Source organism: Hyaena hyaena, unplaced genomic scaffold (genome assembly GCF_003009895.1).
Source record: "Hyaena hyaena isolate Hyena2069 unplaced genomic scaffold, ASM300989v1 scaffold_382, whole genome shotgun sequence".
NCBI classification, from domain to species: domain Eukaryota; kingdom Metazoa; phylum Chordata; class Mammalia; order Carnivora; family Hyaenidae; genus Hyaena; species Hyaena hyaena.
In genome coordinates this window covers 1,482,965-1,509,379 of record NW_024081015.1, presented here as the reverse complement: position 1 = coordinate 1,509,379, position 26,415 = coordinate 1,482,965, and the positions used below count along the sequence as shown (strand labels likewise).

Here is a 26,415-nt window from a genome sequence, read left to right as displayed (position 1 = left end):
GGAGATGGGAAAAATATATGTATATTTTTGGTCTGCATTACCTCTGATTGGACAAGCTATTCCAAACAGCTGGGACACCTGTACCACTGTCTTGGTGCCCCCCGCCCCGCCTTTTGCCCGTGGCTGCCCGGCTGTGAGCTGGCACCTCCCCAGGGGCACAGATAACAAATGAGCTTCCTGGGATGAGTGAATATTAAAAGCCCTGGCCTTGGTCCTTGAAATGCTCTTGTCTCTGCTCAATGCCCGCAACCATTTGTCTGGTTTTCCTCCTCCTACTGTGGCTGAGCCGTGCGACCCCAAACCAGGAGACAGGTGAGGAGCCAGGCTGGCAGCTCAAAGGGACCTGGACTCTAGTCTCTTTCATTCATTCATTCATTCATTCATTCATTCAATCATTTTTGTTCCAGGCATGATTCACCTTCTAAGGGCTAATGCTCACTAATTCGTTAATTAAAGAATTCATTTACTCAGCACTTACTTGTGCTTAATGTGGCTTCTCTGCGTACCCATCCATCTTCATGTTGGTAAGATCTCCTTGCGTGATTAGCTTGGGAGGGTCTTTTTTGGTTGGGGACCCCAGAGGAATGTCCAAAGGAGGCTCCTGTGGGTAGAGGAGGCATGGGGCTCTAGAGTGCGCACTGTGGGAGGTAGGAGGGAAGGTGGGGTGACAAAGCCTAGATCCAGGTTAATAGGCAGACTCAAGGGGCAACTGCCAGGCACCCACTGATTTGGTTTGCTAAAATACCCCAGGAAATGTAGTGGGATGATAAAGTTGCCTTTTGTGAGAAAGTTAAATGCCATTGGTAGGAATACTTTTGTGGGAATGGGAGCCTCAAGGGCATACACATGCTTATGCATGCTTGATTTCTGCTTGATTTCTGTTCTGATTTAATAACACTTATGTTATTAAATGGCTTTGTGTAAAGCACTTCTGGGGAAGGGCAGGACTTCAGTTTTGCTGAGTGGGATCTGCAGTTGTGGGGCTAGAGCAGGATCAGCGGGAACTGCCAAGGGAGGAAGAGGCTGCCCAGGTCCCCTTTCCACACCCTTCCTCAGCACGTTCGCCTTCTTCTCTATAAAATTGTCAAATATGTTTCAGGAGTGTTTCTCTGGAGGGGCACAAACTATCGGCAGGTTCTATTTTTCACCCCCTCCTTTCTGGGCCCCAGAGCTTGTCACTTTTACTAGCCTCTAGGTCTGAAGCCACCAGGATGGTCACAGAGTCACCTGAGCTATTGCCTCCTCACTAGGAAGCAGTTTCCTGATGGGCCCACTGCTTCTCCACCAAATCCCGTGGCTCTCTCCTCTTACCTGTGGTACAGCACTAGTCGTACAGCATGGCGATGTTCTGGTTACTCGTAGTTTGATGACACTTCACTATACTGAGCTCCTGGAAGGAGCTTTTTTGCAGGGTCTGGTGGGGCAGGGCACTAGAATATATGTCCATGATCCACCATGGTACCTGGCTCAGAGAGTCACTCAATAGTATAAAATGAGGGGCGCCTGGGTGGATCAATTGGTTAACTGTCCAGGTCTTGATTTCTGCTCAGGTCATGATCTCATGGTTCATGAGTTCAAGCCCCACATAGGGCTCTATGCTGACTGTGGGGAGCATGCTTGGGATTCTCTCTCTCCCTCTCTCTCTGCCCCTCCTCTGCTCGTTCTCTCTCTCTCTCAAAAAAGAAAACTTAAAAAAAAAGACTAAAATGAGTGAATGAATGAATGAATGAATGAATGATTGGGTGCTTAGTCACTTATGCTGTCATTTTTATGACAGAACCAGTCAGCACTGTTAGAAACTATATCTCTCTCCTGACCTTGGACACTGTGGGAACTCAAATGTGAACTCAAATTCAATTCAGATATATAGTTTTTAATTTTTTAAATGTTTATTTATTTTTGAGAGAGAGAAAGACAGAGTGTGAGTGGGGCAGGGTCAGAGAGAAAGGGAAACACAGAATCAGAAGCAGGCTCCAGGCTCTGAGGTGTCTGCATAGAGCCCAGTGTGGAGCTTGAACTCAAAGACTGGAAGATCATGACCTGAGCTGAAGTAGAACGCTTAGCTGACTGAGCTACCCAGGTGCCCCTCAGTTCAGATATTTTAAGTTAAATTGAATAAAAAATATTTTACACCAGAACTACAGTGATGCATTTCCTACCTTGGATGAGCTGGTAGGGAAGACAGATACGTACCTCCAGAAAGAAGGCTGTAATAACAGACAGGGACTAATGCTATGTTAGAAGCTAAAATCAATAGGTTTTAAGGGTAAAAAGAAAAAGTTAATCCCAATAAATATAGTTAATCCCTTCTATCCCCAGGTGTGGGGGGGGGTGTTGGAAAGCTTTCAGAATAGGTCAAATTTATTATTAATTTTTTTTTCTTACGGACATTTTCTAATGTTTTTTAATGTTTATTTTTGAGAGGGAGGCAGAGTGCAAGCAGGGAGGGGCAGAGAGCAAGGGAGACACAGAATCCAAAGCTGGCTCCAGGCTCTGCGCTGACAGCTCAGAGCCCAACATGGGGCTCAAACTCATGAACTGTGAGATCATGACTTGAAGCAAAGTCAGATGCTTAATCCACTGAGCCACCTACACACCCCTCTTATGGAAATTTTCAAACACGCACAAAAAGAGACTAGTATAATGAACCCAATGTTCTTACTGGCTAATTTAAAAATTATCAACATTTTGCCCAAATTCTTATCCAGCATATTAAAAAATATAACCATAATACCTTATGAAAGATGAAATGATTAAAATAATTACTACCATTAAAATTTTTTTAACGTTTATTTATTTTTGAGAGAGAGAGAGAGACAGAGCATGAGTGTGGGAGGGGTAGAGAGAGAAGGAGACACAGACTCTGAAGCAGGCTCCAGGCTCTGAGCTGTCAGCATAGAGCCTGACACAGGGCTCAAACCCACAGACTGCAAGATCATGACCTGAGCTGAAGTCACTCACTCAAACGACTGAGCCACCCAGGTGCCCCTGCTTATTACTATTTACTACCTATTCATATTTCTCCAACTCTCAAAAGGACTTTTTTGCAATTGGCTTATTTAATCAGGACTCAAACAAGGTCCACACATTACATTTAACTGGTATATATATATATATATATATTTTTTTTTTTTTTAACTGGTATATTTCTTAAGCCTCTTCAAATCTATCAGTCCCCTTTTCCTTTTTTCATGCTGTTTTTAATTGAAGAAACCAGGTCATTTGTTCTGTAGAAAATTCTACATTCTGGATTTATCTGATTGATTCTATGTGGATGTCTCTCTGTCCCCTGCATTTCCCAAAACCTGGTAATTAAGGTTCATTTCTTTTGGCAAGAATATACCATAGGTCAGGCTGTATACTTGCGATTGCATCTTGAAAGAGACACACAAAGTCTAGTGGTCCCACTTTCTGTGTTAAATAAACTTGATCACCAAATGCATCTGTTGTAGGTCCATTATAAACATTCCCCCTCAGCCTTTCTCTAATGGTTTTAATCCCCAGGGATGATCGTTGCATAGATCCATTTTTTTCACTAGGGGTTGCCAAACGCTGGCTTTCCGATTCTATCGCTCCTTCCACATTTATTAGCTGTGGCTCTTCTATACAGACTTTTCCCTTGTCATTTACTTGGTTTGTATGGAAAGACTGGATAAATGTTTAATTCTTCATTTGTCATTTTCAGAATAATGAGTTTGTTCCTTAGCAACCCAGGAAAGATTGAATTTAAACATGACCTTGAAGAATAAGAATGTGTTTTTAGTGGCTATGAGAGGGAAGGGCCTTTCACATGGAGGAAATGGCTTGAGCAAAGGCTGCAAAGCAAGAGTATTCAGGGTGTTTAGGGAATGGCGAGATTAGTAGCAAGTGCAATAAGAGGCTTTTTGAATGAGAAGCATGGTGTGGTGGAAAAAGCAGGGAAGAAGTCAGGATTGCTGGTTAAGTGTGATCTTCAGAAAATGGCTTTTCCATTGCTAGATCAGGGGCTTTCAAACTTTTCTGGCCACAATCCACATTAATAAATATATTTTACACTGTGATTCAGTACATACATATAGGCATATAAAAACAAAAATTTCAAAAAGAACCCCAAACGACTTACCCTCACATATACAACGTATGCTCTGCCCTACTCTGCTGTGCTATCCCAACCCATTTCATTCCTTTCCATCTTATTAAAATAAATGCTGGTCATGGGGCATCTGGGTGGCTCAGTTGGTTAAGCATCTGACTTCGATTCAGGTCATGATCTCACCATTGGTGAGTTCAAACCCCACGTCACACTCTCTGCTGTCAGCACAGAACCCACTCTGGATCCTCTGTCTCCCTCTCTCTCTGCCCCAGCCCTGCTTGTACGCACTCTCTTTCTCTTTCTCTCTCAAATTAAATAAATAAACTTAAAAAAAAAATACTGGTCATGATCACCGAAATGATCTCTGACTCATGAATGGGCTACAGCACTTGTTCGGATGGTCTCTGGGGCTCTTTTCCACCTCCAGCCCTCTTTGATCCATCCTCGGTATTGGTGACAACCTGACACTGAACTAGGCACTTGGGAAGAGGGATGACGTGAGAAGGGGAACTACTCATTTGTAGGAGGCTCCTAACTTAACATGAGACAGAAGCAAGGCCAAACTCGAAGGCCACCATCACCTTGAGAGGTCTGACCTTCCAGGCCACTGCTCCCCTTTCATCAGACGCCTGCTGGCCCCTGTTTCCATAACAGGCTGGGCTAGCCACACCTAACCCTGCACCCTCTCAGCGGCCTGCTCGCTGTTGATCTCATCAACGTTGGAAGGCCCTCAAGCTTATCCCTAAACAAAGCCCCAGGCAGGTGCTAACCTAACAGGAATTGATTTGGTAGGTCAAGAACAGCATTGAGAGTCCTGGGTGTGAGAACACCTGGGGCTCATTCCCACCGGGGCCACTGACTCACCAGATGACCTGGGTCACATACCTACCTGCCAATGCCTTGTTTCCCCTGCCCTTAAAGAAGATGAAACCCCTCACTTGGTAGTGGATATGCACTGGTCAGATATAATTGAATTGGGCAGCTTGGGAAAATGATCAAAATTAGGGTTGATGAAACTGTTTTGTGAAGAGGGACCATGGAGACCTTCCTCTAACTTTGCGGGGATTTTATCAATCCTTCTTGTCACACTTCAGTCTGTTGTTTTCTCTCTTGCTTCTCTGTCTTCCTTGCTGTCACATCCCGGCCACCCTCCTCTTTTCTCTCATTCTTCTCTTTCTCTCAGCTCTGTCTCATTCTTGTGTCTCTGTTTTTAATAATAGCTTTCCTGAGATATAATTCATAGAACATAAAATTCATCCTTTGAAAGTGTACAGTTCAGGGGCGCCTGCATGGCTTAGTCGGTTAAGCGTCTGACTTTCACTTAGGTCATGATCTCACGGTTCGTGGGTTCGAGTCCCGCGTCGGGCTCTGTGTTGACAGCCAGCTCAGAGCCTGGAGCCAATTTCAGAGTCTGTATCTCCCTCTCTCTCTGACCCTCCCCTGCTCACGCTGTCTCTCTCTCTCTCCTAGAAATAAAATAAATAAATAAATAAATAAATAAATAAATAAAGTGTACAGTTCAGTGGGTTTTAGTATGTTCACAGAGTCGTGCAAACCACACCACTGTCTAATTTCAGAACATTTCTTCCTTACCAAAGGAGATCCTGTACCCCTAGCAGTCACTCCCTGGTCCCCATACTTCCCAGCCCCCCGACAACCATTAATCTACTTGCTGTCTCTATGGACTTCTGTATTATAGGCATTCACTTAAAAGGAGTCTTACAACATATGGCCTTTTGTGGCTGACTGCTTTCACTTAGCATCATGTTTCAGGGTCCATCCACCTTGTAGCATGTGTCAGAACTTCATCCCTTTTTAGGGCTGAATAATACTCCATTGTGTGGGTATCCCATATTTTGTTTTATCCATTCATCAGTTGATGGACACTTGAAATGTTTCCACATTTGGGTTCTTATGAATAATTCTCCCATGGACATACATGTACGGGTTTTTATGTGAGCATGTATTTTCAGCTCTTGTAAGTATATACCCAGAAGTGGGATTGCGGCATTGTATGGTTTTCACTCCAAATTAAACATTTTGAGGAACTGCCAAACTGTTTTTCTCTGTTTTTCAGAGCGGCTGCACCATTTTTCAATTCCACAACAGTGGATGGGGTTCCAATTTCTCCACATTCTCAGCAACACCTGTTTCCGAACGGGTGTGAAGTAGTGTCTCCTTGTGGTTCTGGATTTCCTCTCCTTGATAACAAACGTTGTTGAGCAGCCCTTCATGTGCTTTTTGCCCACTGGTATATCTTCTTTGGATCTATTCTATGCCCATTTAAAAATTGGGTTATTTGCCCTTTTTTGTTATTGTCAAGCTGTAGGAATTCTTTACATATTCTGGATAAAATTCTCTCATCACATGTATGATTTGCAGATATTTTCTCCCATTCTGTGGGCTGTCTCTTCACTTTCTTGATACTATCTGTAGAAGCACAAAACTTTAAAATTTCTATCAAGTCCAGTGTATGTTTCCTTTTGTTGCTTGTGCTTTTGGTGTCATATCTGGGAAACTATTGCTTAGTCCAAGGCCATGATCATCTAAGAGTTTTGTAGTTTTGACTCTTACATTCAGGCCTGTGATCCATTTGAAGTTAATTTTTATGTATGGTGTGAGGTAGAGGTTCAGATCCATTCCTTTGTGCATGGATATCCAGTTGTCCCAGCATCATTTGTTACAACAGTCTCTTTTTATGTACGTATTTATTTAAAAAATGTTTTTAAGTTTATTTTTGAGAGAGACAGAGCATGAGATTGGGAGGGGCAGAGAGAGAGAGAGGGAGGCATAGACTCTGAAACAGGCTCCAGGCTCTGAGTGGTTAGCACAGAGCCCAATGTGGGGCTGGAATGGAGAGATCATGACCTGAGCTGAAGTCGGAGGCTGACCTGACTGAGCCACCCAGGCGCCCCATAACTGTCTCTTTTTAATGTCCCCTTTTTCTGCAGGCAGCTACTCCCAACCCCAGTCCCTCTGCTGCCTTGGAATAGATCATCACTGCAAGAGAGGAAGCTGCTACTGTGATGAATTCTGCCACGTGGTATTAGACTGCTACCCAGACCACTACGCCCTGTGCAACCCCGGTAACTCACACACAGGCTCCTTCCTAACCCCCCAGCGGAGCTGGATGCTGTGACAGAGAGAGGCAAGCTCCTTGCATGTACCTCAGGCCAAGGCCAGGATGCAGACTGAATGGCTCCTGAGGTCCTTGATAATCCTGAGATCCTCACCTTTGGTCCACTTCATATAAAAAGTGCCCACATGTTCCTCCCAGCTTTGTTTCCCCACTGCTCTCGACCACCTGCTGCTCCCCTCTGAGCTCCTTTCTCAGATCCACACGCAGAGAGGCTAAGCTGTTGGTGGTTGGGGATCAGCGTGGGGAGTGAGATGATTGGGTCACCTAACTGCCCCTGCATCTCTAGCAATGTAGATGTCTCTTGACCTGATCCACGTAGACTTTTGAGGGAAGACAGGCATCTGCAGAGAGGTGCCGGGGATGCTACATAGGAGGAGGGGGCCTAGGAGTCTGGGAGGAGGCCGGGAACTTTCACCTTGTGTTTCTCAGCTTCTCAGAATACCAAGATGGTGCTGCGGATGGTGCTGAGGATGGAGAACCCCCCCCCCGAGACCTGCAAGAAGCAATCTAGACTGGATGCAGCGCCTGGTGAGTGCCCTGGCGGTTCTCCCAGAATGGGGTGCTGACAACCTGCTTCTGCCTCCCTGGCCTGTAGGCCCCAAGGTCGGGGAACAGTTACCAAGGGGGAAAAGAGACCTGAGCTGGGGCAGAGCTCCATGGTTTTAGGGCTAGGAGCAGTGGTATCTGACCATGGACCTGACACTTGAATTTCATATCATTTTCATGTGTCATGAAATATTCTTTTGACTTTTTTCAGCCACTTAAAAATATAAAAAACATGCTTAACTTGTCATCTGTACACACACACACACACACACACACACACACAAATCTGCAGCAAGTGAGACTTGGCTTACAGACTGTGATTGGCTGCTTTCTGCCCTAAATCATCCTTCATTTTTTATTTTTCATCTGTGTCGTGGCTTCAGCCCTGACCTGTCCAGAGCTCTCTGCCGAGCACTGGAGCAGAGGCCTCAGCCCCCACTCTAGCATATTATGAGCATTGGGCAGAAAGGAAGGCAGCATGGTACAAGGAAAAAGCATAGACTCGGGAGCCAGACAGACCTGGGTTCAAATCCTGTCTCTACCACTTATTACCTGGGTGACCTGAAGTGCCTCCTTCTGCCTTTCTGAGTTTCCCTTTCCTCATCTGTGTCCCAGAGCTTGCCCTGTAGAGCTGTTGCAAAAGGGCCTTGGTAGATGTGCAATGAGGCATAGCTATTATCTGGGGACATGCAAATAAGCTGGCCTTTACTTCCTGCTCACTTAGGTCCAGCAGCTTCTCCACACCAGCCTCCCAGGGAGGCCCCTCTCCATCTCTGTGAAGGAAATCAAGAAGAGAGCCTGACACCTCCCGTGAAGCTTCTTCCGGGCCCTGTGACGCAGAGCCCACCCTGCCCCCCACCCCTGGGCCTGCTGGGCCTTACCACCAGTCCCAATGTGCTTGTCTCTTCGTTTCTATCCTGCATGCTTCTGCATCGGCTCAACCAGAGGAAAATGGAAATCTGCGATAGTCGTTAACACACTTAAATCAGCCATACACGCCGGTGTTGAGCATTTGACTTCAGCTCAGGTCATGATCTCGTGGTTCGCAAGTTTGAGCTCCACGTTGGGCTCAGAGCTCACAGCCCAGAGCCTGGAGCCTGCTTCAGATTCTGTGTCTCCCTCTCTCTGCCCCTCCTCTACTCTCTCTCTCTCTCAAAATAAATGAACATTTAAAAACTTAAATCAGCTATACAGATTATAAAACATAAATTTGGCTCATCGTACTCATTGTTTGTGGTGGTTATAATGAATATAGCAAACATTTCTTGAAAGTGGAAGGTGAGAACCTAGCACGTCTGGCCAAGTGATCTGTGCTTCCTTCCTCAAAATTCCTTCCCAGGCATCATGTGGCCACCTCTAAGTTCCACAATAGCCTGGTCTGAGCCTTGTAGCCTCATGCTCACCAGTCTTCTTCCCAGAGTAAAAAGAGAGGCAGGGGGACTTTCCTCTGGTGGGTTGGGACAGGGCTCCTGGGAGTTTCCTTGTGTGAGGATTTCAAAGCTCCAGGACACTGATCCCAGGGGTCTTTGGGGTCTACTGAGCCCATTGCCTTCCCCTCAGGTTCCCTACCCTTCAGCTTCCTGCACTCCAGGCCTTAGGGTCTTTTTTTTTTTTTCAATGTTTTATTTATTTCTAGGAGAGAGAGAGAGAGAGAGAGAGACAGCGTGAGCAGGGGAGGGTCAGAGAGAGAGGGAGTCACAGACTGAAACAGGCTCCAGGCTCTGAGCTGGCAGTCAGCACAGAGCCCGACGCGGGGCTCGAACCCACGAACTGCGAGATCATGACCTAAGCGAAAGTCGGACGCTTAACCGACTAAGCCACCCAGGCGCCCCATTAGGGTCTTTTTTTTACTTCTCTTTGACCGTGGCCTTTCTCTGTAGTTCTACTTCACAACACGGTTCACATCTGCTCCTCCTATAGTTCCATTGCCAAAGTCCCAGGTCACAGCGTCCTAACTGGTCCTCTTGCCCCTGGATCTCCCCTAACTGGTCTCTGTTCACAGTTTCCTGCCCACAGCAGAGCTCTGGTGTTGCCAGTTCCTTACTCAGAAACCATCACTGGCTTCCCATTGTCTCCAGAACAAAAGCTAACCTCCCACACTTGGCTGCAAAGTCTTCCACATATTGGGCCCAAGGCCCATTTCTGGCCTTATCTCCTGTAAGGCCCCTTCCCCACACCTATGTTCCACCTAAATAAAATGGCCCATTATCCATGTCCATGCTTCCCTCCAGGCTTTGACTCATCTGAACACTGGTTTCTTAGTAATAAATGATTATAGCAAAGGAGGTCCTGTCAGAGTCCACTTATTGGCCAATGGTTCTATTTTAGCTTAGTTTCTCTGAATAACTTATTTGGGAACAAAATTCCAAGGAGCAGAGGTGAGGGAAAAGTGAAGTGATACAGAGAAGAAGGGAGAGTGAATACAAAGATGCATTATCCAGTTGTCCCCACTATGGCTCATTTGTTGCTTGATCCTGTGGGACCTTTTAAAAAGCCTTACGAAATGTTTCAGAGAACCATCTGTCCTGGGGATGGAATAGGAAGCATCTATCCATTGCCTCTCATTCTCGGGGTTTATAGGTTGTTCCACTTAGGCACTAACATTCTCAGTTCTTTGTTGCTCATATGTGAAAGCAGGGCAGCTCTTGGAAGCATCCCAAGCCTTGGCATCAGGGAAACCCTGGGAGAGAGCAAATGGAACGTGGCAAGGCATTGCTTCATCACTCCTGGAAAACTAGTCATCGCAGCAGTGGCTGGAGTAGGAAGCAAGGCCAAAAGGACTTGAATGGTGCACAAAAGATGTTCCACCTACTGGCTTTCGGGAACACATGCTTTATCCCTCCAGCTCTTCCAGCCACAGATTTCTTCTCCTGCCTAGGAATGGAGGAGCCCAGGCGAAGAGACAGTCCTGGGCCCTGTTTGGAAGAACTCTCCTCATACATCCAGAACCTAGGATTTCTCTCCCTTCCTTGCTAAGGAGTGCTTTTCCAGTGAGGCTCTGTGGGATGTGGCCTCTCCAGTTGGGATCATCCTGTGGGCCTCATAGAAAGCCCCAAGATGCTGATTTATGGGCTCTTTTCCCTCTCTTCTCTCAGTGATTATTTTCTTCCAAATGTCCAGAAACCCCATCTCTTGTTATTGCTCCTATATCATCCTTTTTTTCCCCAGCTAGATTACCTAGATTTAGGTTTACCCAAACTGAAGAGACAGTTTCTGAGATGTTCCAATACCGGTACAGCTTCCTCTAGTTGAGTGTGAACGTGTGTGCATATGTGCATGCATATTTCATTTTTATCTGGCCTTCCATCTTCCCTCCCTGTCTTCCAAATACCTTCCCGATGAAAGTCATTTCCCTGGCAGCAGCATACTATTGGGGAAAAGCCCTGGGGAAACAGAAGCTCTACATTACAAGCTCTGCCTTGTAATTCAAGTTGAAATTACAGAAATAAATTCATATTCATAAGAATATCTAAAATTACAAGGCCTGATGATAGCAAGTGTTGATGAGAATGTGGAGCAACTGGAACTCTCATATGTTGCTGGTGTAGCCCTAGTTGTCACAATCAATTTGGAAAACTGTTGGATACTATATACTAAAGCGAAACACATGTAGGTCCAATGGCCCAGCAATTCCACTCCTAGATATATATATATATTTGTATATATATATATATATTTGTATATATATATATATTTGTGTATATATATATATATATATATATATATACAAATGCAAATGCAAGACTGTTCATAGAAGCTTTATTCGGAATAGTGAAAAACTGGAAGCAATCCAAATGTCCATCAATAGGAAAATGGGTAAATTGTGATATATTTTATACAATGGAATACTATCTAGCAACAAAAAAGAATGAAGTACTGTTGCACAAAACATGAGTGAATTTCACAGGCATAATGTTTAGAGAAGGAAGCCATGAATGAGTGTATATTCATAATTCCATTTGCATGAAGTTCAAAAATAGGCAAAACTAATCTATGGTGATAGAGGTAAGAATGATTTGCGGTGGGGGGAAGATAGTGACTGGAAAGGAACACAAGGGAGCTCAATGCGATGCTGAAAGTGTCTTCTATCTGAGTGGTGGATACCTCCTGGGTGTATACAAATGTAAAAATTCATCAAGTTGTATGCTACTTAGGATTGATGTACTTTACTGTATGTGGGTTATACCCTAACAAAGAGATGAATGAACAAGTGGTCAAAGGGCTCTCTGGAGTCTCCTATACTATAGCCCAAAAATAGGGGTTAGGGTGGGGAGGGCCCATTCTCAGGTCCTTGCAAATTTAGATGATTCTCACCGCCTCTTCTGTGGTAGAGAAGGACAGGATCTCATCTAAACAATCTGTGCATACTCAACATTTTGAACTTGTAGGGACACACTTGGACCCCCAGAGTTGCTATAGAGATATTATAAAGTAGAAACACTAGAGCTATAGCAGGTGTAGAAAGAAATGATATCTGATCTTCCCTTAAGTGACTAAAGCAGAGCTTTGCAAAAATACAGCTGCTATTAGTCTCCCTCTGAGTGACTTTCCAGCCAATCCTGCTGTCATAGACACAGACTGCCTAATAGAACTTTCCATACCCATGGAAGCTCTAAATCCTCCACCTCCTCCACTCCCACTCCTTCATTATGTTTGGTATAAAAACCTTGATCTATGGTTATTCAGTGAGTTACTCAATACTGAGCAACTTCCTGGTGCCTCTGTTAATAAACTTGGTCTTTTCACCTGTTCATCTGTCTGTTCTCAATTAATTTGCAGACGCTCAACTACAAGACCCAAGTTGTAGGAGAAAAAAGCTTTTTCCTCCCAACAAACCCAGAACAACTTAACTATGGCTTGGAGTTGGGCTATATCTCAGTGGTCTAGCAGATTTATAACCTTGTATTTCAACGACATTTGACCAACCTGACTCTTTTATCAGACTCTTGGCAGTTCAGTCCTTTGGGCTTTACTTGATAACCCTTGTCCTGAGTCAGATTTATCCTTACAATACGCACTAGTTTCGTTGTGGAGGGAGGGGTTCTAAATACTCTGATGAAAGAGCCAGACCCAAAAGGCATTGACGACAACTCCATCCTTCCAGTTGTTTAATCTGAGAAATTTGTATTTGTTCTTGACTTCTGTTTGTTTGCCGTCCCACATCAATGTGGCAGGAAATCATGTGGACTCTATTTTCAAAAAATATCCAGAATCTGATCAACCCCCACTACCTCCTCTGCTACCTCCACTTCAGAGCCACCCTCCTCTCTTGCCTGGACTAGGGGAAAAGGCTCCCATTCTTAGTGCAGCTTCAGGACTGATCCCTCTAAAGTTAGATCCCATCATCCCTCTGTTTAAAACTCCCCAGGGGAGGTTCCCACCTCACTCGGAGTTCCAGCCCCAAGGCTAGCAAGGCCCTTTATCATCTACCCCCTCCTAACCTTCAAATCTGCCCCTAGCATGCCTCTAGTCACATGGGTCCTTTGGTGCTCCTTGAATTTGCTCCTGCCTTAGGCTTCTGGACCTTTCTCTAGCAGTTCCCACTGCCTGGAATGCTCTTCTCCAGATATAACTAACTTTATCACCAATTTCAGGTCATTACTCATCTCTCACCGTACTATTTCACACAGCAAGCTGCACCTCCTCCCTGCCTTCCCTCATTACAAGATTCCTCTTGTCTTTTTTCCTTCTTTTCCCCATGATATTCATCCCTACATAATTCAGTTATTTATTGTGTTTGTTTGCCATATTTCTCCACCAGGAAGTTCCATGAGTTTAGGGATCTGTTCTACTTGGTGACATGTTCCAAATGCTGGCACATAGTAAGTATTCCATATATGTTTGTTAAGTTAATGAAACTAGCCTCTGATGCTCATTCAGGGTGAGAGCCGAGTTGAGCTGGAAAAAAAAAGTCCAGAAACTTTCTGGATAAGTTTATTAGGACTCAGTGTTCAACAGTCATGTGCCCAGGCTTGGAATTCCCCCAGATGTAGAGGAAGATGGACCATACAAATCCAGCCAACCCAGGGAAGTATTCAGCCAGGCTTCCCTCCCAGTGGGCTTCTGGTTAGGTCCCATCGCAGGCAACTGGGCTGGAGCTGAGATATTGGTCACTTAAATGACAAATGCCAAGAAAAAGGAAATGGTGAGGGGAAGTTCTTCGTGGGCATGAGAAAGGCACCTGAAATGCGTCAGTCTGTAGATTAAGCCACTGGCTGCTGGAATGAGGAAGTCCCTCTCCCAACCCTGGTGGGGCAGAGAGGTAGTCTACAAGGGGAGGAAAGAGACAGAAAGGAGCTGCATTCTTGCTTTCTTTTTTTCATTTCTGTGATGTATTTATTTTATAACTGGAAGTTTACACCTCTTACTCCCTTAAATTTACCTATGCCCGCGTCCACCTTTCCTCCGGCAATCACCCATTTGTTCTCTGTACTTAAGAGTTCTGTTTGTTTTTGCTGGAGTTTCTTCCGTCTTCTCTAGGGGGAAGCCCCACACTAGATCTCATGCTACTAGACAGGGTCAAACAGAGTTCAGGTCATTGCTGTGGCCTGGGGCCTCCTCTCTTCTCCTGAAATCCCCCAAGGGGAAATCCATCCTCCCATTTGATGAAGTGAAGGATTTAGGTTGAATGGGAGGGTAGAATGGTTTAGCCCATTGGGAAAATTCTACAGATCAACCATGTTGTTGGAACTGGGATCCCATCCCATGTGCTAGACTGGACCTGCTCACCTTCTTCTCATGGAATCTCCCCCCACGTTCTGGAACGACTCCCTCCTTCTTCCAGGCAGCAGAGTTCTTTATCTCAATGCAGGGTGAAGTTCTAGAAGACAGTGTTTTACACCTTAGACTGCATGGCCAAGAGGACCTTGTTGATAGAAGCCCAGAGGGGGCAAATAACTTGTCCAAGATCATACAGTTCCTGGGCCACACTTAAGAAAGGAGCTGGAAAGAAAACTTAGGTTTCCTGACTGCACTTTGAAGTTCCTTCCAGCAGTGAGATTTTGTGATTTCTTGATGCTGATCCATTCTACTCTAGAGTGGCTTTCATCACAAAACTCTGATCCTCAAATCCCCTAGGTACCTTGTCTGCTTCCACTGGCTGTGGCCACAGCAGCTCACTCCTTGGCCCCTGGAAGGGGTAAAATTATTTTCTGGGGTATTTGGAAATATATTCTTCAGCCTCACTTCCCTAAGCTTCTGTAAGTCAGCACCCTCCCACCTCCCTCCCCTCAGGCCCTGTGACTCCCACCTGCACACTTTCCCTTTCCCTTCTCCCGGCTAGTGCCTTTCCCATCCTGCACCTCTAGTCTGGCCCTGGACACGGTCTTGACTCTGACAGGGACACAGTATCACGGGAATCATTGGAAAGATGTTAGAGACACTGCTCCACACTGTCTCCTGCAGACCTTGAGGGACTGTTCCTTCTCTCTATTGCTTGAGGATCAGGATAGATGTCAGGGCTCTCATTTGTTGAGCACCTAAGATGTACGTGTATTCCATGAGCAACCAGTATGTAGCAGGCACTGTGTAAGAGATTTACTCTCTCATGTCATCCTCACAGAATGGTCCAGCAAGGTAAGGATTATACCCATTTTATAGATCAGGAAATTGAGCTTCAAAAAGGTTCTTTATTTTTCTCTAGTCATAGAGCTAATAGAGGCTAGGATTAGAAAGGAAACCCAGATGGCTTCTAAGTCTCCTGTATAAGGGGTGGAAGAAGAGGGAAGGGATGTAGAAAGTGGGGAAATGTGAAACACCATCTTCCATCCCCTTCCTGGCTGCAGAGCTGAGGGGGTGAATATCACTGTGGATGTGATTCCATATCTTCCAATCAAACTTCAGAGAGGAGAGGTCACTGGGCCAGGGCTGCAGGAGGGTTAGCTTGCTGACAGCCCTTGCCGTGCACCCTGCTAGCTCTCAGTCTGTGCCTTTGTGATCACCTGGCTGCTTCTGGAAACTACCCAGTCACACCAAGGCAGGTGTCCTGCCCCTCCTCTCTGGGTTGAGGAAGCAGGAAAAGGTGGCAGTTAGAGGCAGTGGGCAGACGTGCTGGGCAACGGTGGCTGGATCTCCTGTTAGGATGGGCTTTCTCTGGGGCCTGGCTCTCCCCCTTTTCTTCTGCTGCGAGGCTGGGGTCCCCGGGAGCTCTGCAGGTAAGGAGGTATGGGCTTCTCTCCTTACCGGGCTCTGGATGTTTCTGTACCGGCAGCCCTTTGTGACTGATTAATTAGAATTAACCATAAAGCTACATCTGAAGTATTACTATTGTTGATAAAGAGTGTGCAAATAGCAGTGTGTCAGCTTACACATGTACGACGCTGCAGCCCTAGGATGAGCGATGGCCTTGTGCGGTGGCTGCAGGCTGTCCTCTGAAGGGACTGATTGAGGTGGAGGAGTGGGAGGAGCCAGGGAAGTACAGGCTGGGGATAAATCTGACTAGAGCCAAAGAAAGTGGCTCAACAAGATTCTAACGCCTCCAAGTTTATTTCCTAGCCCAAATTTCCTTTAAAAAGCAGTTTTTGTGTGAAAAGTCTAACAGTTACAGACTGCTTGGGGAGGGCGGATTCTGAGAAGGGCAGGGCTTTTATGAAAGAAGAGACTAACATGGATGTGTCATAGGAACTACGCTATGTTTGTCACATGCATTGTCTTTATTTTTTTTTAATAAACTTCTTATTGTAGAGCAGTTTTGGGTTCACAGCAAAACTGAGCAGAAATACAGAGATTTGACTCACATATAACCTCTGCATCCCCCATACATAATCTCTTCCGTATGATCAACATCCTGCATTATCTTTTCCTTAAAATTTTTTTGATGTTTAATTATTTTTGAGAGAGAGAGAGATAGAGTGCAAGCAGGGACGGGGCAGAGAGATGAGGGAGACACAGAATCCGAAGCAGGCTCCAGGCTCTGCTGTCAGCACAGAGCCTGATGCTTGGCACAAACTCACAGACCATGAGATCATGACGTGAGCCAAAGTTGGGTGCTTAACTGACTGAACCACCCAGGTGCCCCATCTTTTTTTCTAAAGACTATTTTTTAGAGCAGTTTTTGTTTCACAGCAAAATTTACAGGAAGTTACAGGGACTTCCCATATGCCTCCATGCACCATCTTTTTAATCCTCACAGTAACCCCATGAGAGAGACATGGTCTTATTCTTACTCATTTCTACAAGACGGGACTGAGGCTTTCCAGGACTAAGCAACTTATATGCAAAGCCAGGATGTTATTCTGCACGTGGCTAGCCACTGGACCACATGGTCGGCATGCACTCATGACCTGTCAGGATTGTGTTGCATATTTTACATTTAATTGAACCTAATCTTCACAACCCTATGAAATAGGTACCTTTAGCTCCATTTTACAGATGAGGAAAATGCAGGCTGGAGCCAGGAGACTTGGCCGGGGTCACGTGATTGGTAAGCAGTGGAGCAAGCAGCAGAGAAGGGACTCAAACTCAGGGTCTATCATACACATGCCTTCCTCTCTGCCTGTTTGATCTGAGGAGTGGACCAGGAGAGCTGCAGATTCTAGAGCCTTAGAGGACCAGGTAGGCTTTGCTGTGTTTGAGAAACCTCCGGTGGGTAGGAGACTTGGGTGGGGGGTGTGAGAGCTCCAAGGGGTGTGAAGAGGCTATGGGTTGGGAAGCATGAGGAAGTTTCACGGCAGGATGGTATCACAGGATTCCTGGAAAAGGAAGAAAATACTTCAGGGGAGATGGATGGTCGGACCCCAAGAGCACCCCTGTTTGGGCTTTAGGCTGAGTGGGTTGACGTTGAAAGTCTTTTCTTTCACCATATGGGAACTGAGGAAGCTCAAAGAAATACCTTGGGCTTTGAAGTGGGGAGAAGAAAGTATATTCTGTAAAAGCACGATTGCAGAACAACTGGGAGTGCATGCCATGACTGACCTGATATGCATGTGAGGACAGCCTGACATTCTTATTGCATTAAAGTCCATTGTGTGCTCTCAAGTAGCTCTTTGAGAGGACAAGGCATGGGAGGAATGCTTAGTAACACCTTGCAGTCTTTGGAATATAAGACTTTCCTATCCCCCTTCTCCTTGGTCCTCACCACTATGGTAACCCTTTTTCACAGGGAGGAAATGGAGGCTTGGAGAAGTCTGGTGACTGACTTTGTTGGTAGGAGGCAGGGTCAGGATTTGAACCAATTAATCATTGGACTCCAAAGCTAGTAGGCAATAAGCTTGGGGCTGGAACCCAATCTTTTGCTTCCTGGCCCAGTGCTCTTTTATTGTTCAGAGAGAGGACCTGGAACCCTGTCCTGACAACCAGCCAGGGTAGAGGTGACCAAACAGTCCTGTACTTTCACTGGGTCCTTGGGTACTTTTGGGCCTGTAGACCTCAGTAAAGACCATCTCAAACCATCAGAACCCAGAAAAGGGAGGCTTACATTTTGATTCTTTTCCTTCCAAGAGTAAGGTTCCTGGATAAAACACAAGGAATGTGCTTAAATTTGAATGCCAGGTAACAAAGCTTTTTCTAGAAGTATGTCTCAAATACTACACGAGAAATACACATACTGAAAACATTTGTCATTAAAATTATTCCTTGTTTATCTGAAATTCAAATTCGAGTTTAACTGAGCAGCCTGTATTTTTTTTTCTTTTTTTTTTTTTTTTTTTGCTAAATCTGGCAACCCTCCCCAAAAGAGTCCCTGGCCCAGTTACAGAGAGAGCCATTCATCTTTAGTTGATGGGACAGGCACACTTGTCAGCCCATAAAAAGATCCTGCTGTAGCCTCCCCAGGGCCTCATGCAACCTCGCAGGATCCATCAAGTGAACAGGGATGCTCTGCCCTGTGGAGCACTACTAGTGGCATCTCTAAGGAGAGTAATTTACCTCACTTGGTTCCCTGTTACTGGAGGAACATGCCTGGTGCATCATTTCTGTAGTTACTAGGAGGAGGCAGACTCAGGTGATGGGACCCCAGGGTCCCTTACTGGAGCCCCCAGGACTCTGCCTGCTGTTTTCCCTGTTGCAGTAGTCACCACCCTCTGTCTCTCCCTCCAGTGCTCCCAGCTACCTCTAAATACAAAACCACAGATGTTTCCTGTATTAGAAGATTTTTCACTTCCATGAGGAAACATTCGCTGGATGAGTAAAGTATCTATGGGAAAGTGACAAGGATTCTTTGAGAAGGCTCTGAGAGTTGTGGTTTCTGCTCTGTAGTTCTTGGCTCTCTTGGAGTTCTGCCTCCTTTTTTCCCCACTTGAAGCTAGATCCTGGCCCCACGCATTCCCCTTGATGGCTTCATAACAATAATCAGCTGGATTCAGAGGCTTGCTTGCCTCAGGTCATCAGAGGACATCAGTCAGGTGATTCCAGTTCCATGGCTGATGCATGGGACTGGTCTTCCCAATACCACCTCCTTTCTTGTATGTATAGATGAAAAATGGAGTAAAAGCAACTTCCTCTCTCCACCTTCCTCCTGGTATTGCTCAGGGCATAAACACAAGAGCTTGTGTGAAGTCAGTCCAGGGGTACTAATGACTTACAAAGGTGGTCTTACCTAATACAGGTCCCAGCACCAGTAGACCAGGTCCTTTGGTGCCAACAAACCATGTAGAAGTGGCTACCATGACTCCGGGGATCAGGACAAGTTCACAGGGAGCCTTCCAGGCCACTGACCTTGTTGAGACCTCTACGCAAAGCCACATCCCTTTGGAAATTCAAACCCTGAGCCCCCAGACCTTTGATAGGACCTCAATCATGACCAGCACCATTTCAGGAGCAGGGATCAGGGAAACCAAGATCATTTTTCCTCCAACAGAGACCAAGGCCTTCACAAAAACGGTATCTTCCAAACTCATGGTTGTGATCACCACTCCTACGGAAGCGTCAGCCACAAGGGGCAGCCCCATGGGAACTGGAATGATCACAGTTGAGACTGTTACAGGCACTGATCTTGTGGAATCTGTCCTTGACACCCTTTGTACAGATGACAACTCAGAGGAGGCAAGGAGGATTGTAAATGACATCTTGACATTGGCTCACACTTTTGCAGAAGCCAAGGCCCTGGCCTTGGAGAGCAGTGCCGTCTCTAACAGCTCAGTTCTGGCCATTGCCACCTCACAGACCCTGGCATCTGACGCTGCTGCTCTGGCTAAAGCCTTGCTCGCCTATACTATCACCGACACCAAGGTTATCAATTGTAGCGTTATAGAAATAGAAACAACTACCACCACTCCTGGGACCTTGGACATAGGTCATGACCCCACAGGAGCAAAGGCCCTGTCTCCCTCTGAGATGTCAGCTTTGCTTGATTCCACGGAATCAGAATCAGACTCCCTGGAGACCATGACATCTGCTGAGACCTTGTCAGGAGCCACAGAACCAGCCATGCCTGATACCACAGTTGAGACCCCACTACCTTCTAATAGCACCATAGAGGGAGGAACAGCAGCAGCAAAGACCACCAGCCCCAGCACAACTTTGGTAACTGTCAGCACGAACCCCTTGGAAGAAACTTCAGCCCTCTCTGTTGAGACAAGCCACACTGAGAGCTCAGTTACAATCTCCACACGGGCTGGGTCAACAGTGGGCAAAGTGACCTCCCCTGCTGGGCTCTCATCTATGGCCTACAGCCACACCCAAGTAGCCACTAGCAGGAACCCCATTCCCTCAGAGACTTCAACCACAGACAGCACAACCAATGGGTCCACCCCCATCAGCAGGAGCCCCTTTCCTCCTGTCCATCTGACTGTGGCTAACAGCAGCCCAGAGGCAAATATCACCTTAGTCAAGACCTTAGCAAGGACCTTGAAGACAGCCAGCATGACTGGAGGGAATCTCCCAACAGCCATGCCCACCACTGCTCAGACAAAGTGGGCCACAGAAGTTACTGCAGGTAAGTAGCTCCTGGAGGTGCGATCTGGGGGGGGTGGGGGGGTGGGGGTTGGAGTTTCCAGGATGTCTACATGCTTAAGGAGTAGGGAGTAAGGAAGGAGGCTTATTCTGAGCCCAGTCTCTGAGGTCACCTCTTCATGATCTAGTGATTCTTGCCAAAATCAGAAACAGGCAGAGTTAGGGTGACATATGGAAAAACTGTGGGGCTGGAAGTCTGTAGAAATAGTCTGAGATCCTGGTTTCACCCTTTACTATCTAGTGACCTAGGACAGGTTCTTCCCCTCTCTGGGCCTCAGTTTCTCCACTAGTAACTGTAGGGGGCTGTGAAGGATGAACAACGATGTTCATTCCACCTCTGCCCTTCTATGACACTAACCTTTGAATAACTAATGCGTGCCAAGTGAGGCCCCAAATTGTATTCAAAGGCCACAGTCCTCGTGCTCTGGAAGCATGAGCAGCCAAAGCCACACAGAGGGGCACCATGTAAACATCTGGCCCAAGTAGCTGCCCCCTGAGCAGCTGGGACCCCATAAGAGTCTGTGGCTGGGGTTGGAGCCAAAGACAGTGACTTTAAATAAATAAATAAACTGGGCAAAGGTTTGGGCATTTAAAGCTACATGTCTGAGACAACATATCCTTCTCAGGGGTGAGGCACCCTCGTCAGAGGCTGCTGGGTCGGCCCAGCTCCTGGTCGGCTGGGAGCCTCCACCTTCACTTCCCGTCACTGTCCTTGTGACTTATGCCTGTGGTGTCCTCAGCTAGCCCTGACTCTGTGGGGAGGTGAAATAAAAATATTGATCACAACCACCGTACTGACCATCTTTTGTATTCCAGGCAGAGGTGATATGAAAATATTTCATAACCAGTGAAGCATTGGCACCGGCTGAATGTTCTCACTGATGTCAGGCAGTGAACTATGAGTTTTGCACATGTTATCTCTTCTAATTAAACCTTCAAAACCACCTTAATGTGTGGGTATTATTGCCCCACCTGACAGATGAGGAAACTGATTTAAAGATGCTAAAAAGAGGGGTGCCTGGGTGGCTCAGTCGGTTAAGCATCCGACTTCAGCTCAGATCATGATCTCACTGTTTGTGGGTTCGAGCCCTGCATCTGGCTCTGTGCTGACAGCCAGCTCAGATCCTGGAGCCTGCTTCAGATTCTGTGTATCCCTCTCTCCATGACCCTCCCCTGCTCGCTCTGTCTCTCTCTCTCAGAAATAAATAAAAAGCATTTTAAAAAATTAAAAAAAAAAAAGATGCTAAAAAGATAGCAGTGGGACTCCAAATGGAAGTCTGTTTGATTCCAACTCATAGTCTCCCATTGTGCTTTTATTTTTTATATTTTTATAATTTTTAACATTTTTTTTTGAGAGACAAAGACAGAGTATAAGTAGGGGAGGGACAGAGAGAGAGGGAGACACAGATTCCAAAGCAGGCTTCAGGCTCTAAGCTGTCAGCACAGAGCCCTACATGGGGCTCAAACTCACAGACCACGAGATCATGACCCGAGCAGAAGTTGGATGCTCATCCGACTGAGCCACCCAGGCACCCCTGTGCTTTTACTTTTTAAAGCTCAATTTATTAATATATCTTTATTTTAAAATGCTTTTCTTTATTATTTGTTTGATTTGATACTGCGTTGACATGATTTAAAAGTCAATAGGTTCATAAGGGGTCAGCATAAAATGTCTTTCTCCCACTGCTGTCTCCCAACTACCCAGCTTCCATCATACACATAACCGACAGGATTATTTTCTTGTGAATCTTCTCGCTGTGAAATATGCATGCGGCAGCAAAAACAAGGAAGATAAAATATCAATATTGATATCTCTATCGGTCTATATAAATATAAAAGTGCAACGACTGGATCAGTTCTGACAGTACTCTGATGGGGGGAAATGACTAAAACAGGGCAGTGAAGGCAAGCAGGTTAGGGTTCAACGAAAGGCAAAACTTACCCACAGGGCTGCTAAATTGGGAAGGCTGGATGGAAACCTCCGCCAACTTGGAGCTGGAAGCATTGGCTGAGGGCATCCCCTCCAAGAGCCGGCCCCTCTCTGGCATTCTCCCTGTCTGGACCCTTACCCAACAGGCCATTTGTGACTGCCAGTCCTCAAGAACATTCTAGATTCACTTTGATTTCTCCTTCCTCACACTACTTTTTGTGGATGGGCCCTTTAGCCATCCTTTCTTTCAGTTTTGTTGGGAAGACACTGCACGGAGCCCAGTTATGGGAGAGACAGAATCCTCTTTCTCTTTGCAGTGAGTAAATGTAAGCTTCCAAATGAACACAGACACATTTACACGTGAGAGTGAGCACATATGTGCAGAGGTGAGGACAGAGGCTGGGTGGCACAGGTCACGTCATGATTCCTGAACTGACTTACCCATAGTTTCATCTGCTGTTTTTTTAAAAACTTGCAGGTGGAGATGGAGGCTTTTTCCTTCTGCGACTGAGTGTGGCCTCCCCAGAAGACCTCACTGACCCGAGAGTGGTGGAGAGGCTGATGCAGCAGGTGAGCGGGCACTTTCTGGGCCAAGAAAGTAGAGGAAAGAATTAGGAACTAAATTTAAGGATCCCTGCTTGGCTTGGCTTCTGCCTGTTTTTCCTGAGTGCTATGTAAAGCAATTCTTTCCTTCAGCACCAATTTCCTCAGGCCCTAGGAAGGTCAGGCCTTCTGGCCCTTGGGAGAAGATCAATGATATTAATGGGCCGATAGGTAGGACTTCGGGTTACAAGTAGCAAAAACTAACTCATTGTAGCTTACACACAAAAGGAAAGGTATTATTGGCTGAGAAACCTAGAAGTGACTATTCCATCTTCAGTTATGGCTGGATCCAGCAGCTTAGACATTTCTCTTTCTCTGCCTCTCTTAGCTTTTCATTCTTCAGAATCTTTCTCCATATTCATAGAGAGGCAGCTGTAACAGCTCTGGAGTCACAGGTACTTCCCTCTTCCAAGGTCTGCATATTATACTAAAGAAACACTGATTTCATTGACCTGCAAAGGTCACTATGACTGACAGCTCAACCACATGGAATGAAAAGGACAGGCCCCAAAGGAAATAGGAATGCTAGACAGAGAAACACCCTATAGATGTATGATCCAGATAGGGGCCAAGATTGGGATATATTTGTATTAGGAAAACTCTCCTAAGGCCTGGATCACTGGACAAAGTTTCCAATGGTGGAATTCTGGGGTCAGAGCTTGTGGGGATGGAATGAAACACTGGAAGATTTAACCAGGTCAGCTCAGCCTCGCTCTTGTGCGCACATCTTGCTGCCAGGGGATGAGAAGAGGAAGTATCTGGGCTCATGAAGTTCTCTTAGGGGAAAGGGGCCCATCAGGGTTCCCATAATGAGATCTCTGAACACAGTATGGGGGTTTTGAAGCAGGACAGCCAAGAAAATGACACATGCCTACTGCACTTGATAATCAAAGCAGCAGGTGTGAATCCTAGTCAACGAGGGAAGCCAGAACGGTGCCAGATCTGAGTCCCCCAAACTGAAAACTATTTCAGGGTTCAGAAAGTGGGCGTGGGGGGGCACCTGGGTGGCTCAGGTGGTTAAGCATCTGACTTTAGCCTAGGTCCTGATCTTGCAGTTTGTGAATTCAAGCCCCACATAGAGCTCTTTGTTGACAGCTTGGAGCCTGGGGCCTCTTTTGGATTCTGTGTCTCCTTCTCTCTCTGCGCCTCCCCCACTCATGCTCTGTCTCTCAAAAAGAAACATTAAAAAATATTAAAAAAAAAAAAAAAAAAGAAAGAAAGAGGCCAGGAAGAGAGGACAGGTCAGGAGCTGAGGTATAGGAATCAGGCCATATAGGTGTTAGGCACGAACTCTTGTTGGGAGCAGGACACTGATGTAGGGCTCAGGGTTCAGGACTCAGACAAACAAGTTTGGAGCCATATAGATCTGAGGGTGAATTCCAGTTCCTAACTGTGTGACTTTGAGTAAGTTACTCCATACTATTTTCCTATCTTATAAAATGAAGTGAATACTACCTGCTTTGTAAAGTTATTGTGAGGTCAAACGGCATTATGTGCATGAAACACCTAGTTCATGCCCCGCCTGTGGGGGCCCAGGAAGTGTTGCTGGCCTCCTCATACGTTCTCTCCCACTGTCCCTTCCTGTCCCCGGCCTGTGCTGAGCTCATGGGCCAGGCGGGCTGGAAGAACCACCTGCTCCTTTCGCCCTGCAGCTCTTCCATGAACTGTGTACCCTCATGCCTCCCATCCAAGTGTCTCTGCTGCGCGTCAAGAGGGACTAAGGACCATCAGCTGCGGCCAGGCGTGGTTGTGTGCCAAAGGGGGCAGTGCTGCCGGCGTCTGGGCCCCCCACCGCCTGGAGCCACGTCACTGCTACTGCGCTGAGATGCACCTGGAAGATTCCCTAGAGGTCAGCTGGCCTAAATCCTTACCCCAGACATGGCAGCGGTACCCTAAGGCACATATGCCTGAGTGTATGTGTGTGTGTGTGTGGGGGGGGTTCCAAAGATGTTCTCAGACTTCCTTTGGCTCATGTGTTGTGTTTCAGTAAAGAGTGACTTGATCACCCACTGTCACCTGCTTTGTGCTTCCATCGGACATCAATATTACACTCAGTGTGGTCCAGAGATTATCTATTTGATCAGTATGTGGTGTGTGGGGTTTTTTTTTTAATTTATTTCTGAGAGAGACAGACAGCATGAACAGGGGAGCGTCAGAGAGAGAGAGGGAGATACAGAATCTGAAGCAGGCTCCAGGCTCTGAGCTGGCTGTCAGCACAGAGCCCGACGTGGGGCTTGAACCCACAAACTGTGAGATCATGACCTGAGCCGAGTTGGACACTCAACCGACTGAGCCACCCAGGCGCCCTGGTTTTGGTTTTTTTTTTGATATTTATATGATACAGGGGTTTTGTGCATCCTCCCCTTACATTCCTTCATTCGCTCCTGATTTTTGGTTTGGACCTTGATTACAGCGCTTGCTGAGGCTGGTCCTGGAGGCTGTTGAACTTTGAGCTCCTTCAGAGCAGGGACCATATTTATATCTTAGTATCCCCTGAATCTAGCAGAGTGCCTGGCCTGTAGGAGGATGACAGAGAATGTTTGCTGAATTGACTTGAATTTCAAGTTCTGGACACAAGCAGATCACAAGAAAGTCTGCAATACTCAAATGTTCCTCCCCTCTAGCTTGGCATAAGTCAAGTTGTTATTATTAGAAAAATTAAATGTGGCTAATCTTTTTTCTATTGTAAAAAACTTGCTTATGATTTTAAAATTTTGAAAATTTTCAAAGCACTAAGAAAAGAAAACAAAAATGGAAAGAGGAGTAGAAGAGAAAGAAAAAAAATTTCTAAAACCCCTCCTCCTATATACAACTATTCTTAATATATATATATATTCAGCCTCTCTGGTCTGAGATACCTCACATTCAATATTTCCAAAATCAGAGTGTGTATACGTGCACAAACACACACACATACATATTTTATTTGAAAGAGACAGTGTGTGAGAGAGAGTATGGGAGAGGGGAAGAGGGAAAAAGAGAGAGAGAGAGAGAGGGAGAATCCCAAGCATGCTCCATGCTTAGCATGGAGCCTGATACAGGGTTCGACCCTACCCACGACGCTGGGATCATGATTTGAGCTGAAATCAAGATTCAGACACTCAACTGACTGAGCCACCCAGGTGCCCCCCAAATCAGTCTTTTTTTTAATGTTTTATTTATTTCTGAGAGAGAGAGAGAGAGAGACAGAGTGAGCAGGGAAGGGGCAGAGAGAGAGGGAGACAGAATCTGAAGCAG

General features: G+C 46.0%; 1 protein-coding gene across 3 annotated transcripts; it reads left to right on the top strand.

The window, feature by feature from the left end:
* Positions 1–461: 461 nt before the first annotated feature.
* MUC20 (mucin 20, cell surface associated) lies at positions 462–25,187 on the top strand. Of its 3 annotated transcripts, none has more exons than XM_039250824.1 (6): positions 462–524; positions 7,024–7,158; positions 7,641–7,739; positions 19,552–20,628; positions 23,054–23,145; positions 24,831–25,187. In XM_039250824.1, the coding sequence occupies exons 1-6, from the start codon at positions 488–490 to the stop codon at positions 24,897–24,899; spliced, it is 1,509 nt and encodes a 502-aa protein (XP_039106755.1). In that variant the 5' UTR covers positions 462–487; the 3' UTR covers positions 24,900–25,187. The 3 variants fall into 3 exon arrangements, with proteins under 3 accessions (XP_039106755.1, XP_039106756.1, XP_039106757.1); XM_039250825.1 differs by lacking the exon at positions 462–524 and adding an exon at positions 6,274–6,323; XM_039250826.1 differs by lacking the exons at positions 462–524; positions 7,024–7,158; positions 7,641–7,739 and adding an exon at positions 15,838–15,910.
* Positions 25,188–26,415: the final 1,228 nt, after the last annotated feature.

Bases quoted from the DNA above. Each gene is read 5' to 3' on its own strand.
- MUC20 (XM_039250824.1), top strand. From the start codon at position 488: ATGTGGCTTCTCTGCGTACCCATCCATCTTCATGTTG. The intron at 7,159-7,640 runs GTAACTCACACA...TGTGTTTCTCAG, and splicing joins CTACGCCCTGTGCAACCCCG to CTTCTCAGAATACCAAGATG. The intron at 7,740-19,551 runs GTGAGTGCCCTG...TTCCTCCAACAG, and splicing joins TAGACTGGATGCAGCGCCTG to AGACCAAGGCCTTCACAAAA.